The sequence below is a fragment of the Fimicolochytrium jonesii genome (assembly GCF_025526975.1).
Source record: "Fimicolochytrium jonesii strain JEL569 chromosome Unknown EV422scaffold_1, whole genome shotgun sequence".
Lineage (NCBI taxonomy): Eukaryota > Fungi > Chytridiomycota > Chytridiomycetes > Spizellomycetales > Powellomycetaceae > Fimicolochytrium > Fimicolochytrium jonesii.
The window spans coordinates 197,010-211,854 of record NW_026515668.1 but is presented as its reverse complement, the minus strand read 5'-3'; the positions used below and the strand labels follow the sequence as shown (position 1 = coordinate 211,854).

General features: G+C 55.6%; 5 protein-coding genes across 5 annotated transcripts; 3 read left to right on the top strand and 2 right to left on the bottom strand.

Moving 5' to 3' along the window:
- Positions 1–37: 37 nt before the first annotated feature.
- EV422DRAFT_491262 (beta-lactamase-like protein) lies at positions 38–985 on the top strand (the record flags this gene model as incomplete). The annotated part of the gene is made up of 1 exon (XM_053067517.1): positions 38–985. The coding sequence occupies one exon, from the start codon at positions 38–40 to the stop codon at positions 983–985; it is 948 nt and encodes a 315-aa protein (XP_052929840.1).
- Positions 986–1,723: 738 nt separating this feature from the next.
- On the top strand, positions 1,724–3,599 carry EV422DRAFT_3199 (solute carrier family 39, member 9-like protein). The gene is made up of 3 exons (XM_053066270.1): positions 1,724–2,586; positions 2,821–3,221; positions 3,303–3,599. The coding sequence occupies exons 1-3, from the start codon at positions 2,001–2,003 to the stop codon at positions 3,312–3,314; spliced, it is 999 nt and encodes a 332-aa protein (XP_052929839.1). The 5' UTR covers positions 1,724–2,000; the 3' UTR covers positions 3,315–3,599.
- A 136-nt stretch (positions 3,600–3,735) lies between these two features.
- On the bottom strand, positions 3,736–4,619 carry EV422DRAFT_562654 (uncharacterized protein; the record flags this gene model as incomplete). Its single annotated transcript, XM_053071974.1, has 2 exons — positions 3,736–4,470; positions 4,548–4,619. 2 exons carry the CDS (start codon positions 4,617–4,619, stop codon positions 3,736–3,738), a joined length of 807 nt encoding a protein of 268 aa, XP_052929838.1.
- Positions 4,620–5,248: 629 nt separating this feature from the next.
- On the bottom strand, positions 5,249–7,327 carry EV422DRAFT_2611 (uncharacterized protein). The gene is made up of 2 exons (XM_053065793.1): positions 6,995–7,327; positions 5,249–6,919 (listed from the first exon to the last, which is right to left on the bottom strand). Exons 1-2 carry the CDS (start codon positions 7,140–7,142, stop codon positions 5,352–5,354), a joined length of 1,716 nt encoding a protein of 571 aa, XP_052929837.1. The 5' UTR covers positions 7,143–7,327; the 3' UTR covers positions 5,249–5,351.
- A 2,026-nt stretch (positions 7,328–9,353) lies between these two features.
- On the top strand, positions 9,354–14,380 carry EV422DRAFT_502371 (uncharacterized protein; the record flags this gene model as incomplete). The annotated part of the gene is made up of 18 exons (XM_053068263.1): positions 9,354–9,428; positions 9,691–9,740; positions 9,955–10,019; positions 10,213–10,429; positions 10,601–10,809; positions 10,950–11,197; positions 11,505–11,543; positions 11,683–11,883; positions 12,022–12,150; positions 12,205–12,423; positions 12,467–12,756; positions 12,803–12,881; positions 12,925–13,099; positions 13,173–13,321; positions 13,356–13,403; positions 13,538–13,758; positions 13,791–13,857; positions 13,907–14,380. The coding sequence occupies 18 exons, from the start codon at positions 9,354–9,356 to the stop codon at positions 14,378–14,380; spliced, it is 2,955 nt and encodes a 984-aa protein (XP_052929836.1).
- Between the last annotated feature and the right edge of the window lie 465 nt (positions 14,381–14,845).

The following is a 14,845-nucleotide window of genomic DNA, read 5'->3' as shown; positions in this document are numbered from 1 at the left end:
TTCAACCTTCTCCGCCATCCGCCTCTCGACCCGCAAAATGTGTACCACAAACTCCACCAACCAACCCCCCTCGTCCCCCCACCTCCCCCCTCTTGCTCCCCTAACCGCCCTCACCCCCACCACAACCCGCATCATCGCCCCCAACCCCGGCCCATTCACTCTCCAAGGCTCCAACACCTATCTCCTCCGCCACCCTTCCTCCCCACACACCGCAACCCTAATCGACACGGGCGCCGCCGGCGACGTTGCGCGGAAGTGGGTAGAGATGGTTAAGAATGTTGTCAGGGAGTGGCGGGTCGGCGAGTTGGGCATTGTGTTGACCCATTGGCATGCTGATCACGTCGGGGGAGTGGACGAGCTTACCAAAATGGCAAAAGAAGAAAACATCACCATGACATTCCACAAATACCACACCCCTGACCCGAAATCATCCATCAACAGCTTGGAAGGCACGCAGTTCATACCCCTCCACGACGGCGACAGATTAGCCCACCTCGACATTATCACCACCCCCGGCCATACAAGCGATCACATCTGCCTCTACGACCCGCACACCCACACGCTTTTCTCCGGCGACTGTATCCTCGGGCACGGCTCCACCGTCTTTGAGAACCTGACGACTTATATCGCCTCCCTACGTAAACTCCTCTCGTTCTTGCCCGTCGATACACAAACAGTGTTATACCCAGGCCACGGGGACGTCCTACCCGACGCCCGGGCCGCGATAGAGGGGTATATACGGCATCGGATGGAGAGGGAGGCGCAGATTGTGGGCATACTGCGAGAGCGGGAGGGGGTGGCGGGTGTGGATGAGATCGTGAAGGTGTTGTATCCGGATATGCCCGAAGGGGAGGCGAGGTTGCGGGGGGCGGCGAGGCGGGGGTTGGGGTTGCATTTGGGGAAGTTGAGGGATGAGGGGAGGGTTGTTTGTCGGGGGGTGGGGGGAGGGGAGGTTTGGGAGATTGTTGATAGGGGGAGTGTGTGAGGGGGAGGTTTTGATGGGTGGTGGTAATGCGGATTTGGGACAGCACAATGGTGCGCCCCTCTTTTTCGGACCATGCCATCATCACCGTTTAAACGACGATGCAGACCGCTGCTGCGGTTACCTGAATCGGACGCCGCAAAGCCACACTCTCGAACGTGTTCGGCCCCCGGAACCACGCTTGCCGCCACACTCCCGAATGTAGTCGGGCGGAATCAGATTGATCATGGCCGCTTCCGAGCATGTGGTTTGGAGCCGCAGAGACGACCACGAGTGGGTCTCCTCTAGCCCAATCAATGATAAAAAGTGTGGACAGGACTATTGTAGGCGACCCCTGGGTGGGAGGGAATCAAAGTACCGCACAGGGACACGGATCGGTGAAAGCGGCATCGGTGCCGAGAAGCAAGTACCACGCGAAGGGGAGGTGCAGACGGGGACGAAGTGGTGTAACGCAAAACCGCTGAATGTCCGTGCTGCGGGACACTCGTCGTTGTCTTGTGGGGAGTCTCGAGAAGGGTGGACGTGGACTGCGCAGGCGGCCCTCGACGCGTGGGAAGTCTCTCTCATCGGCAGCGGCCTCTAGATCTACGCTGCGTTTCCTGCAAGAAGATACTCCCTCCACAAACACCTCGCTACATATCCATATTGCTGTACGTATTGTCCTCTCCACACTCACTCTCACCCCGCTTGGCAACTCGGGTGGTCGATACGCTGTATGTCACATATCCCATATACCCACCCCTCTCACGGACACTCCGCCCTTCACCTCCGTCGTCTCGCCAAGGAAGAAGCGAACCAGCCGCTCATCCGTTGGGGAAAGCGTCAACCCGCTTCAAAGCACACCTGCTTCCACCAGCGCCCCCAGTGACTTATCTCAGAAGTAGGGCGGTCGTCTTCTCCCTCCAATACTCCCATTCTTACTGTCGACTACGTACGAAGCTGTCTTTCGCTGCTGCGACCTACTGAACACGCCACCCCACTCCGCCAACCACCATTCCACCCTTGGAAATCCTCCAAAATGGACTCATTCCCCTGGCTCCTCCTCCTCTGTCTTGCCATGCTATTTGGCTCATTTACTGCAGGGCTCATACCACTGGCTTTCAAGTTCAGTGAAAAGAGACTTCAACTTATCTCTTGTTATGGGAGCGGCATGCTCGTAGGGACCGCACTCATTGTCATACTGCCGGAAGGTGTCGAGACGCTTTATTCCGTGCAAGCGTCCATGGCGGAATCTGCGGCGGTGGCGGCCGCAAAGGCGATATCAGTCGTTGCCGGCGGATCAGTCTCCGCAGGAGGCGGGGTGGTGGAGAGCGGCGGCATATCTGGGACTGCAGGGGGTCATGCATCCGACACACACGAGACGGCATTCGAAGCCCACAAATACATCGGCGCAGCGCTTGCGCTCGGGTTCGCGTTCATGTTCCTGATCGATCATGTTAGCCATCATGTAGGGCATGGGAAGGAAGGGAATGGGTCGCGCATTGTTACCGTGAACGATTTCAGGGTCGGGGAGGAGAAGAAAAGTGGGGTGAATACTGCGGTGGTGGGGTTGGTTGTGCATGCGGCGGCGGATGGGATTGCGTTGGGCGCGGCGAGTGCTAGTGGTAGGTAACACGAGTGATGGCGAGGGGCGAGTATGAATGCAGACGCGAGCATTAGCGAGCATCCGCGGTTTTCTTTGGCAAGCCAAGCGAGCCCTCGTTCGGTTGTTCTGCAACCCACCAGCGAGCATTCACTGTTTATGCCAACATCATTGCCGCGATCGCATCTCATCCACGGCATCTGTTTCATCCACCCCATCACTCATCACTCTCACCTCCCTTTTCTTCTTTTGATAGTAAGCGGCAGCCTAGAACTCATAGTCTTCCTCGCAATAATGCTCCACAAGGCGCCCTCCGCCTTCGGTCTCTCCACCTACCTCCTCTCCGAATCCCTGCCCCCCCAAAAGATCCACAACTACCTCGCCCTCTTCTCCCTCTCCGCTCCCTTATCTGCACTCATCACCTACATGTTTCTGGTCGGGGGTGGGATGGCGGATGACGCGGGGGCGACGGGGAAGTGGACCGGGATTTTACTCCTTTTCAGCGCCGGGACGTTCTTGTATGTGGCGACCATGCATATCTTGCCGGAGGTGTATGAGCGGGGCAAGAAAAGCGGGAGCAGGGAGGTGAGGCTGACGAAGGGGCAGGTGGGGTGTTTGATGGGGGGGATTTTCACGCCCTTGTTGTTGGCTGTTGAGGTATGTTTCTGTGCGGTGGTGTTTTTGGGGGGGAGTATGGTATAGTTGTTCTGACGTTTTTGTGACCCCTTTCTCATTCAGCACTCGCATTGAGCGATTTTGCACCACATCCCGGCTCGCGGCAACGAAAACATGTGTAAATAGATTCATGTGAACAATTCACATCATACCCTGCCCTCTCGGCATGGCGCCCACCCCGCCTCGCTCTCCAATGACACATTCTGCGCCGACGGCAGCCGGCAACAACACATCGTACCTACACGGGGTGTGGGGAAGGGAGGCAGCCCACGCTGCGAACATGCCGGGAACATCACATGTACATAAACAAACACAAATCGAGAGATGGCGGGGTTGAGATTACTGGGTAGAGCTGTGTATGAGTGCACAACACGGCATACTCCAGCCCTGTCTATTGCACGGCATGTAAATAAAAATGTGATGGGTGGGATGTCTAATATACAGAGATGATGGATCAAAGCGCGCTCAAAAAGCAGAACCCATCTCTCACGACCGCCTACACCTGCGCGGCACTCGCCTGCGCATTGCCCTCCTTCTCCGCAGCCTCTCTCGCCTCCGCCTCCCTCCTCAAGACGTCCAACGGCACATCATCCAACCTCTTCAAATCAAACCCGGGGATATCGGGGTACCTATTCCTAACCAGCCTCAATTTCTCATGCGCGACGAAGGAGGGCCAGAGGAGGCCGTCGACTTCTTCGGCTGCCGTGCGCCATTCGGGGCGTTCGACGTAGAGGGTCAGCGGTTCTTTTGTCGGCGGCGTTCTTGTTTCGGGGTTGGATTCCGTTTCCTTTTCGTTTGGTGGTGGTGTTGTGTTGGTGGTGGTGGTGGTGGTGGTGGTTTGGGTAGTGAGGGCTTGGAGTTCAGGAACAACAACCAAAGCCCTACACAACTCCGCCATCTTCCTCCGCACCTCCTCCGGCTCCCTCCACCCCCTCAAACTCCTCACCCTCTCCCCCTCTCCCACAACCTCCCGCTCCACAATCCTCAACTTCAACGGATCATCCTGCCGTCCCGCTTTCGGGTGCTTCGGTTCAAACGGGCTCGGTCGCACCTCGGGGAGGGGCAAGCGGTACTTCCCGCTGGGGTTTTCTTGCGGGGTGGCGAGCCGCGATTGGAGGGATTTGGCGGCGGTTAGCGTGGGTAGGCCCGTGAGGATCGCGAAGGGGACCCAGTGGTCGCCCCGGAGTTTGAGAGACGGGCGGTGTTCGCCGATTTGGGAGAGGAGTTTGTCCTTATGAGGGAGAGGGCGGGTTAGGGTTCTTGTGGTATTCTGCGGGGCAAGATATGAAAGGATTGTGCGCAACTTACACTCATCCGAAACGTCCGACTGACCAGCACCCGCGCGGTGATCTGGTTCCGGAACAGGTATAGCTTGTACATCCTCTCTTCTTTCTATCCTCTTATATTGAGATGTCCCTTCCTTCCCTCTTTGTAGTACGAACCCTCGTCCGTCCGATCGTATTCGTTTGCGGTGGTTCTCGCCTCGGCTCCCTCGTCTTCGTTTCCTGCTATGGGTTGACTTCGAGCCGGTTATTATAGGATGCGAAATCTGGCGATACAGGCGTTCCCAGGACGGTCGGCGGAGCGAGGTTTCCGAGGGGACGGTGAGGATGCCGAGGGCTGAGAAGGTGCGGGTGGGGTTGTGCGATGTGCGGGGTGCCGAAGGAAGCGGGGATGCCGAAGTGGAATCCACAGCAGGTTGTTTCCTCTCCTGGAAGCGATTGAATTTATTAGGACAGTCACGGGGTTTTCTTAAACTATAAACCCTCATAACAAGGCCAATACGCGTGAGCAACCGCCTATGGTCGCGAGGGATGCGGACTGCCGAACTTTGGTGGTTGCCCCCCCCAGCGGCGTACTTTTCATTCTCATATACCCCCTCACCCTCCCATACCCATGTATCATAACCACGGCAGTAAAGCAATTTGATAAATCAGAGCATAGAATTATGACTGCAGCACTATACAAAAAATGCGGATCTTTAGACACGAAGGAACCAAAATATAACACACTGGGTATCTGGGTGGTTTTGGTTTGGGGTAGTAGTGTCTTTGCGGATGGGGGGTTGGTTTGTCGATTCTTCCAAAGATATTGTTTCACCCATCACGACCGTCACGTCCCCAACGCCCCCCCAATAGCCGTCACAAACGCCGGCTCAACAACAACCCCCACATCCCTTTTTCCAAGCACCTTCCCAAACATCCTCCCCACCGACAACTCCGCCGTATCGCCCCCACCCGCCCCGACTCCTGCTGCAGCCGCCGCCGCCGCCGCCGATGTGAGTGATGGATTGTAGCATAAGGCGGAGGATGAGGATCCGAGTATCCACCCGATATACAGCCTCCGCATCGATTTGGATTTCCAGCCGCCGTACAGGAGGAACAGGAAGAGGAGAGTTAGGACGAATTTGGAACGTTTGCGGCCTGCTTGCTGTACTGAGGATGATGAAGTCGTCGGGCTGGTTGTGATATCGGTGGGGGCTTTGCTGGCGCCGCCGGGTATGAGGAAGGAGAGGAAGGAGATGAAAGGCTGCGCGGGTGTTTGAACGGCTTTCACGAGGGTTTTCTTGACGATTGCGCGACGGCGGCCGGGTTGCTTGGATGCTGGGGAGTGGAGGGACGCGGCGGCGGCGGCGACGGCGGCTGTGAAGGGGTTGGCGATCACTGTTGTCGTCACAGGCGGCGTCTGCAGTGCACGCATCATCAGGCCACCCGCAGGCGGCAGGTTAGGCGCGCCCGGTCTCGCGAGTGATTTCAACGACTTGCTCGAGGCTCCGTTCCCAATACGCGCCGATGAGCCCACGCGGACCATTCCGTGGAGGTTTCGTCCCGACGCGACGCGGAGCATTGATTGGAGATCGGCTGCGGATCGGACGGGGGTCATGGGCTGCTCGATGGCGTCGAACCACACGTCTTCGTCTTCATGGTACCCTTCATCCTCGGCGTCCAGAGCCGAGAGCTGCTCCAACACTCTACGGGAGGCGACGTGGTAGTTTGGGTGGGCGAACTGAGTGTAGATCGGGGAGGTGTCGTAAGTGAAAGGGGTTGGGTCGGATCCGCCGAAGGGTTGTTGGAGGTCTGACGGGTCGACGTGTTTATGAAGCTCGGATTTGGACAGGAACTGCAGTTTCTTGCAGGCGTCCGCCGGGAGCGCCGTCTTGAGCAGCGACCACATGCCCGAGTGGAACCACCCGTAGTTGAGGACGTAGACGGTGCCCAGCGTCTGCGGGAAATGCCGACTGAATAGATCGTGGAAGAGTGGTATCATCTCGTAGTTGATATTCCCGAGGCCGACACCGTCGAGATCCACCACTACGGAAACTTGGTAGTTCAGTCTGTCGGCGTCCTCTCCACCCAATCTCTGCGCCTGGTCGTTGTTGAAATGCACGATCCGCCGCGCTACCTCCATCTGCATGATGAACAGCGACCGCAGATCCTCCAAATCCGTCCCCTTTGCGTCCAGCCGCTTGAGGTTGAGGATCGCGAGCGGGCGGCCGTAGACGTCCGTCTTCCAGAAGTAGAATAGCCCTTCATGACATAGTTGTGACGCCTTTGGGGTGAGTGACGCTGTCGAGTAGTTGGGAAGATCGTTTTGCAGCCGCCAGTCGACGTGATCTAGGAATGCTTGCGATGCGGCTTGAATGTTGAACTTGTGCTTTCTCAGAAATCTGTACAGCAGGGCTGTAATGATTGCGAAGAAATTCCGTCAGTTCTCAAAGTTAGAGTGCGCTGGATGTTCGGCATCATTCAACTCACCATCATCAACCAGCAGCTCGCCCAAATGATGCAACTCCCTCCTCGAAAACTCCATATCCTGCCTCAACCCAACCAGCGTGTCCGACAGCGACTTGCGCAACGACGAAATGTCCGCCGCGTGCTGTGAGAGGGATACGGAGAAGTCCATTGCGTTTCCGGAGAAGTAGGAATACTGCTATGTGCGGGAGTTCAAGTGGCTAGAATGGTGTCCAGAGGAAGTGGAATGTGCGTTCGTTTCAATGGCTGGCTTCGCTCAACAGTGTTCCCAGTCCTAGACGCTTGGCACGCTTGTCGGAGTGGGAGCAACACACCGCTTTCCGGTTGAGTAACGCACGAACGGGGCGGGATATGTTGTGTGTGGTTGGGAGACCGTTTCCGCGGCACGGTTTGTCCTACGTAGGAGTTCTACGCTTTCCGGCGGAACTTAGAGGAGCTGAGTTGACTGCCCGAACTGACTGCTTTCTGCGGGGGGTGGATATGGGACCTGACGACGGTAGGTTCCTTTTAGGTTGTGAGTGATGAGTGTGTGGGAATGTGCCCGTTGGGGAATGTGTTATAGGTCTGAGTTGTTCGTGGGGCGTTGGGTTTGGAAGGGAAGGGCACGAATTTTAACGGTCTCGTTGGGGCGCGTGAAAAGGGGAACGCAAGCACGCTGTCGTGTGATCACTTTCACGCTCTCGCTCGCCCAGACAGAGCAGACGCTCTCCCACACCTGCAGGAATCGGGCCCTGCGCCTGCTTTAATATGAGTTTGTTGTAAGATTACCTCCCCTCTTGTCCGTACAACATAACCCGGATACGTAATAATCATACATGTCCAAGGACCCTTTGGGCGAATTCGTCTATGCAGATGATGCGAGTAAAAGCTGAAGCAAGCAGACACGGCAAGGCTGAGCAAGCGCATGCAAAAGCAGGGCCTTCAATGAAGATAAAACACATGCATCGTACTCGCAAAAATTCCCATCTGTGATCGCCCATTCGCATATGGCAAACCGAACCCAAAGTGGCAAAAATGGGTCCAGCGATCATCATCATGTCTCCATCACAGCATGCATCTGTCCCAGGGGCCCCAAGTTCCCCAACTCCTTCAGCCCTCGTGCTCACCAAGCACAAAGCAAGACAACCAAAATCGGTCCCCGCACACGCGTTTTGGAGTGCGTAAAGCTTGAACTTGACAAACTTTCTGTATTTAGATATGTGCCCGCCGTCATTCGTCATTCGCCCGTACGCCAGTGAGCGCTGGCAGCAATTCTTCATGCATGTCTGCCGGTGGCCGCTCCATGCTTCGTTCTCCAGGAAGGCATCTCCTTGGACTCCAACCTTCTGCCTACCCCTTAAAATGTCATGTGGGCCGATCCCCACACACTTCGTCTCCACCGGTTGTGGACGCTCTTCCTCATGTCAAAAGTCCGAGACTCCGTTACATCGCCACCAAGGAGAGTCAGTTGCAACTTGCAAGGCGCACGTATGATCGAACTGCTCGCCGGTCTGCTTCCTTTGCCCCGTAAATCGCAACCTCGTGCAGACCGCCGTCCTTGAACCGGTTAGCAAAGGCGGTACATACAGTTAAGGCGATTATTACAGGATGACATGCATTCGTACTCTGGGCATTGGTTGTGATATCAGTAGATATACCTTTGATTATTAGAATTGGGGAAATAGACCAGGTAGCGAAGGCGCTGTGAAAGTTCCGATGTACAGTGCTCGATCTGCGGTCGGACCTCTGGTCAACTGGACAAGGAGCCAAGGACGACGCTCGCGCATCACTCCGCCGAATCTGCCGCCGAATGAGGAACTCAATTTCAACCGTCGTCGTTGACGATTGCGACCAATTGGATCTGCGAGCGTACTCGGACTTGCACATACCCGCCGCTTGCTTGGCCTAGGATACGGTCGTAAATCACACGTTTCCTTATGACATGCCGTCCTTAGACCGGTAGCGAAGGCATCTCGATTCTGCTAAGGTAGACGGAGCGTCCTGATCGCAGCCTTTTTGCTCCAAGAAACGCCTCGAGTGAGGGTTGAGCCTTCCCCACTCAAAGGCGGTTTCAGAGGTTTCAGACACTGATCCTCCACCATCCAGTCGCATTCAACCAACAGACACCTCTCCACAAAACTTCCGGGTACTCTAGTCTCGACAACTCCAATCTGCACACACACACACATAGGCTGACATCTCAAGATAATCCCCGCGAAACCCTTGGACTCTTGGAAGTTTCCTCGAGGATGACACCACTCCGATTGCGACGGAGCTGACGTGCAAGTGTACTTGCGTGGTATAGGTGCACTTGTCGCACCTGGATGGCAGGCTCTTGAAGTTCCGGAGAGGAAGACGACCGGTTTTGCTGCCGGAGCGCACCATGGGGCTTCTATCTGGAGTTCGTCCGGGGCGCGAGGAGACCTCGATGAGAGAAGTGGCATACAATTATCGGTCAGTAAGTGCTGCTACTCCCTTTATGGGGGATACATCCATGGCTGTTGTCTGTTCCTTGGACGGTGATTGTGTAGTTCATGAACAGTGAACGGGTCCACCGAAACACGTGACCTTAATTAAACCTGCAGACCCTGGCGGACCCTCTGCGGACGCTGTATAGTACAGTACAGTATATACCCCTATTCCTCACCGCTGCGGGGCCTTTCTTCCCTTTTTCCCACGCATCTTTTGAAACCAACACCTACTCATTTACACGCACTCAGTTCATTATGGCGGGCGTATCAGCGCACCTCCTCTACGTCAACTACAAAGGGTACGTCCCCTCCCACTCCCTCGCACCCCATCCCATCTTGGGCATCACCCGTGGGAAAATACTTCACCCCCAACTCCCTCATCACGCGTGGGAAAATACTTCACCCCAACTCCCCTTACTCATCCAATCTTATTTTTTGCGTACGTGTTGTGATAACGTCACTCGTTCGAAGAATGTGATTTGGCGCTCCCCCGCGGGGTGCTCACCTTGGCAGAGTTTGGCGAACGACTAGAAGGGACAAAGCGTACCTAAATCGGCAGCGAAAACCAGGATCTAAAGGTATGGCCGCGATCGGAGTCTTTACACAGTTGCGCAACTGCGTACTAATCGAAATGGCACGGAACGGTCCCCAACAGATGAAACCTCTGTCAAGCAGTTGGAAACGTCTTCGCTGTGAGGGTTATTGCGTCCAGCAAGGTTTTCAAGAGGGGTTCAAGCTGACCCAAACGGGCACTGGTATATTCGTTTCGAGCGATCCCGACCATTCGGCACCGCAAATCCTGTGCTAGCGGCTACCCCGAGCAGCGACATTCCATTCTCTCTGCCGTGCGCCGCAAAGGCTATATCGTGTTTGCTGTTCACGCGCTGGCAACCTCAGCCCATCCTACACTTACAAGTGTGGAGGAGGATGACGAAGAACTGTGGTTACGCGCTACTTTGACTGCGACGACAACGTCGCGTCGGAAGCAGTACAGACAAGACGCGTCATTTGGACTGATCACAAGCATCAACGCTATATCGTGCTCGCTGTCCATGGGACCACAGCCTCCATCCGACACTTATAGGCGTGGATGACGGTGGAGAAGGGTGGTTCCCTAATAGCGTATTGCTTTGGCAAGTTTTTATATCGGCAAGCTTAGGAACGACGACGAGGACGATCCCATCCCAATCCCGAGCATCATTGGTGGGCTTCTCTCGTGCGGTAGTACTGGTCTCTCCACGCCGACCACCACCACAACCAACCCTCCAGCCACCAACGCTGCGTCGACTCCAGCCACCGCTACCACTAGCACGGTGATCTCGACGTGCACCAGCGCTGCATCGCCCACCATCAGCCTCGACCGCACCAGTGCGTCCAGCGATACGGCTCTCAACTCCGTGGCTCTCACCGCCATCGTGTCATCGTGTTGTTGTGGTGGAAGCCACCGATACCAAAGAAGGCCCGATCTGCTCTTGGGGCCAGTTATGGAGCTGGCATTGAGTTGAAAGGTGGAAGGCTTTGCATGGAGGATGTGTGGGGTCTTTTAGCGGACGCTATGATGCAAGGAGACCAGAACGCGTGGATCTTTCCGGGGTTCGATGGGAATCCATCCGAGGAGTCTCTGGCAAATTTGCGGGGCAAACGTCATTTGCTAGTGGCACACAATCAGTCTGGTCGAGATAGATCTCCAAGGAGGACTAGCAGACATGAGTTGAGTATGATGGCAGCCATATCTCGCGTGACTGGAGCCTTCTGTGTAGGCGGTCGCTCTGGCTACATTGAATGCTCAAGTCACGCTGGGTGGTCGACAGCCGCCCATTGCCCCATGTGGGCAATGCTTCGAGAACGGGATGTTCATTTGGAATGAAGCGCTCGGCTATCTGACAACAATCTGGATCTGGACGTATCTCATCCGCTCACTGTGGTTGCCTCGGGCTCTCCGGCACCTGGGCAAGTCGGAGAGGCTTTGAGAGAAGCCGATACTTGGATGTGGGCGCTTCTTTGTGGAATTGCCCTTTTTCAAAACTGCTCGAGACTGAAGCCCCTCTTTCTTCTTCTCCCAGATTATTTTACGGCGCAAGCTGGTGTCCGTACACACAAAGGTACGTGCGTTGAGCTACAATATCCTGTTACGTGCCGCAAAAGCTAATACCTTGACTCTCACCCGGGTTACACCAAAATGGCTGAAAGTGCAGCAAGAGTTCGAGTCTCGCAACTACACCTCCTCCAACGTGCACATAGCCAAAATCGAATGCAGCATCAATTGCGATAGGGATTCTTTGCGAAGTCGACAATGTGGATGCGTACCCGACCATCCTGCTTTTCGTTGATGACAAACGGGTGGAGTTGATGTCGTGGGAAGGCCTGTCGACCACTACCTCGAGAGGACACCATCATGGACATCCTTGCGACCATTGCGTCGAGACGAGATTGACGGTGGACGTGAGGGATGCTGATGGGAACCGGCGTGGTTGATGGGTTTCCGTGGGCTCAACCTTAACTTCGAGGTCGGTATCTTGTTTTTCGTCAACTATGGTCGTGTTGAATCAAGCACCTAACCCCATCAGGCCGACGATTTAGGAGGTCAAGAAGACCGTCGAAGAGACTTTCAACCTGAAGACTGGGGATCCGGGCTTCAAGCTCGTGACCTCCCGCCTCATCAACCATATCGATGAGGCCGATGTGGATGGCGTTCGGTCCGATCTCTGGGTAGGTGGAGGAGAGGTACATCATCCTGACTGTTGAGGAAACAATCATGTTTAGTCACCACACAACCCCAGATCACATTCGGCAAAAGGAAAAACGCATTTCAAAGAACCCACTCTCACCATACACCCACAACATAGCCGGGTGCAACTCTGCAAAGCCCACAACCTGAAACCCGCCATTCCTCGTGCAACCGACTGGAAGAAATGGACGAAGCGGGTCCAAATCACCAAAACGCGCAAGCCGTGGACCACTCCGGGAGCTACTGTCCGAGGAGTCCGTCATACCCCGCAACATCCTCAAATTACTCGCCCATCAGTCCCCGCTACTCTGGAGTCCCAGCTACAGCGAACCAGTCCAAACTACTCACCGACATGCCTCGCTCATCCTCACCCACTCCCGCGCGCTTTCGGTGGCGTGGGAAAGACCGTCCCGCGCGCTTTCGGTGGCGGGGAAAGACCGTCCCGCGCGCTTTCGGTGGCGTGGAAAAACCGTCGACGAGGTGACCGCCCTAACCATCGCAGAATCCGCCACGCCCCGCACGACCCGCGTAATTGTCCTCACCGATGACGATTTCTCGCTCGCGCACATCAACGATCACGTAGCGATGTGCGCAACCTCGAACCCTCGCTTTGTGCGGCGGAAGTCGTCGCAGACGAAACTCCCTTGGGTTGGGGCCCGCAACGGATGCCTCTGAGGGCAGAAGGTGGTGTTCCGTTGTGACTCCGACCTACGTACGTACCTATGTTATTTTTTGTGGATGGACACTGCAAAAAGGAGTTCATGGCGCGATTTACCATGACTATCACCGAGAACGAGGAAGACGAGGACGAGGAAGACGCGGACGATGACGTGGGCGATAGTGATGGTACTACGAGGGGGATCTTTTCTCGTTGGCTGCCAAGTAGGCGGAAATTGAGGGAGGTCTGGAACGCGTCAATTAGGAAAGCGCGTCCGTGGGCCCTGGAGTCAAGGGGAAGCGGGGAGAACATGCACGTATTATGTTACGTCCAGTTTGTAAAAAGGGGACGTTAACCTGTTTCTCCCACGTTCGAACCTTTATAAGGCTGCCACATCCGTTCGAAGCGCCGCACAAACCCTTCTCTTGACGCGCAATCGCAACCACATTATACGTACTCTTCTGCTCTCTTTCTCTCAACCGAACAACGGCAGCGTGAGTATGCTTTTTTGTCTGTCTTGGTATGCAGATTCCGACTGGTTTCCCAGGTCTCTACCTTGTGAAACTCTTTAGATTTGTGAGCCATGAGCGGAGAGAATGAACGTGTGAACCTCTGAGTGGGGAAGTAGGGCCCGAGGATGCGGTCGATGACTGAGGCCGATGACGGTTTCTCGCACGCGCACATCAATGCTTGCGTCAATGATCACCTAGCGATATGTATCGCAACCTATCGCAACCTCGACCCCCCGCTTTGTGCGGCGGACGGCATCGGAGACTGTCGAGACGCTCTCTAATTGGGGCACGGACGAATGCCGCTGGCAGGAGAAGGTGGTGTTCCCCTGTGACTCCGCCCGACCCATGGTATTTTTCGTGGCGGGAGACAGCGAAAACGACTTCATGGTGCAATTTATCATGACCGAGGGTGTTCCGCTGTGACTCCGCCCTACCCATGTATTTTTCACAGCCAAAACGACTTCAAGGCGCGCTTCACACTGACCATCACCGAACACGAGGAAGATGAGGACGACGACGTGGGGGGTTAGTGATGAGGAGGCCGATCTTTTCTCGTTGGCTTGCAAGTGGGCAAAATTCGGTGGAGGTGGCTTCTCCGACGAGGTCGGCAAGAAGAGGGATCTTTTCTCGTTGGCTCTGCCAAGTGGGCAAAATTCGGTGGGGGCTCTGTTTTCGTTGGCAGCCAGGTGGGCAAGATTTGGTGGAGGTGGCTCCTCTGAGGTCGAGGGCGGCGAGAAGAAGGACCGACTCGTCGATTGGCTGAACGCTACGCGCGCCGCTGTCGAGGATGATGGGGGTGATGAGGATGATGGGGATGATGAGGAGGAGGACGACGAAATTGCGAGGGTGCTTGATTTTGGACCGCCCGCAAACGCGGGCACCGCCCCGATCTTCTGGCGTGCTGCCACGATCGCCGCCGCCGCCGCCCCCATCATCGGCACCGCGTTCGCCCCCACCATCGCCGCCGCGTTTGCCCCCACGCCCGATCGCCCTCCCTCATCCACAATGCCCTCTCCCCCACGCAATAAACAGCGATGCTGATAGGTTTGTTGATTTGTGTACATTTATTCGTAGCAAGTTTGAACCCCTCAATTAACGTGCACTTCTCTTACTTGATCCTGCAGCAGTCGATGTCCCGCACACCCCATCTAGAAGGTCTCTCCCTATCTTTAGTGGCCTTGATCCCATCGCCACCAACACCGCAGCCATCACAGTCCTCACTGGTCCCACCACGCTCAATTGTGGAATAGTCCACGCAGGAACCGACATGAAGCAAACCTCACCTTTCCTGTCCTATCTCCAGCCACGAAGCGACTTCCGCGGAGTCCAGGACTCCACCGTGTGCTGGAGACATTCCATATTGCTCTTTTTACCCTTGACCAAGGGACCCACTGTGCTCACACGGTGAAGCAAGAAACCAATCGCCTTCCCCGATCCGCAATGCCCTCTCCCCCACGCAAGAGTGGCGGTTGTTTTTCTCCCTCGAAAGCGTCGATTTTTTTTTTC

Coding starts and splice junctions, on each gene's coding strand:
- EV422DRAFT_3199 (XM_053066270.1), top strand. CDS start 2,001: ATGGACTCATTCCCCTGGCTCCTCCTCCTCTGTCTTGCCATGCTATTT. Junction 2,587..2,820: donor GGGCGCGGCGAGTGCTAGTG/GTAGGTAACACG, acceptor TTCTTTTGATAG/TAAGCGGCAGCCTAGAACTC.
- EV422DRAFT_2611 (XM_053065793.1), bottom strand. CDS start 7,142: ATGGACTTCTCCGTATCCCTCTCACAGCACGCGGCGGACATTTCGTCG. Junction 6,920..6,994: donor CGAGCTGCTGGTTGATGATG/GTGAGTTGAATG, acceptor CAATCATTACAG/CCCTGCTGTACAGATTTCTG.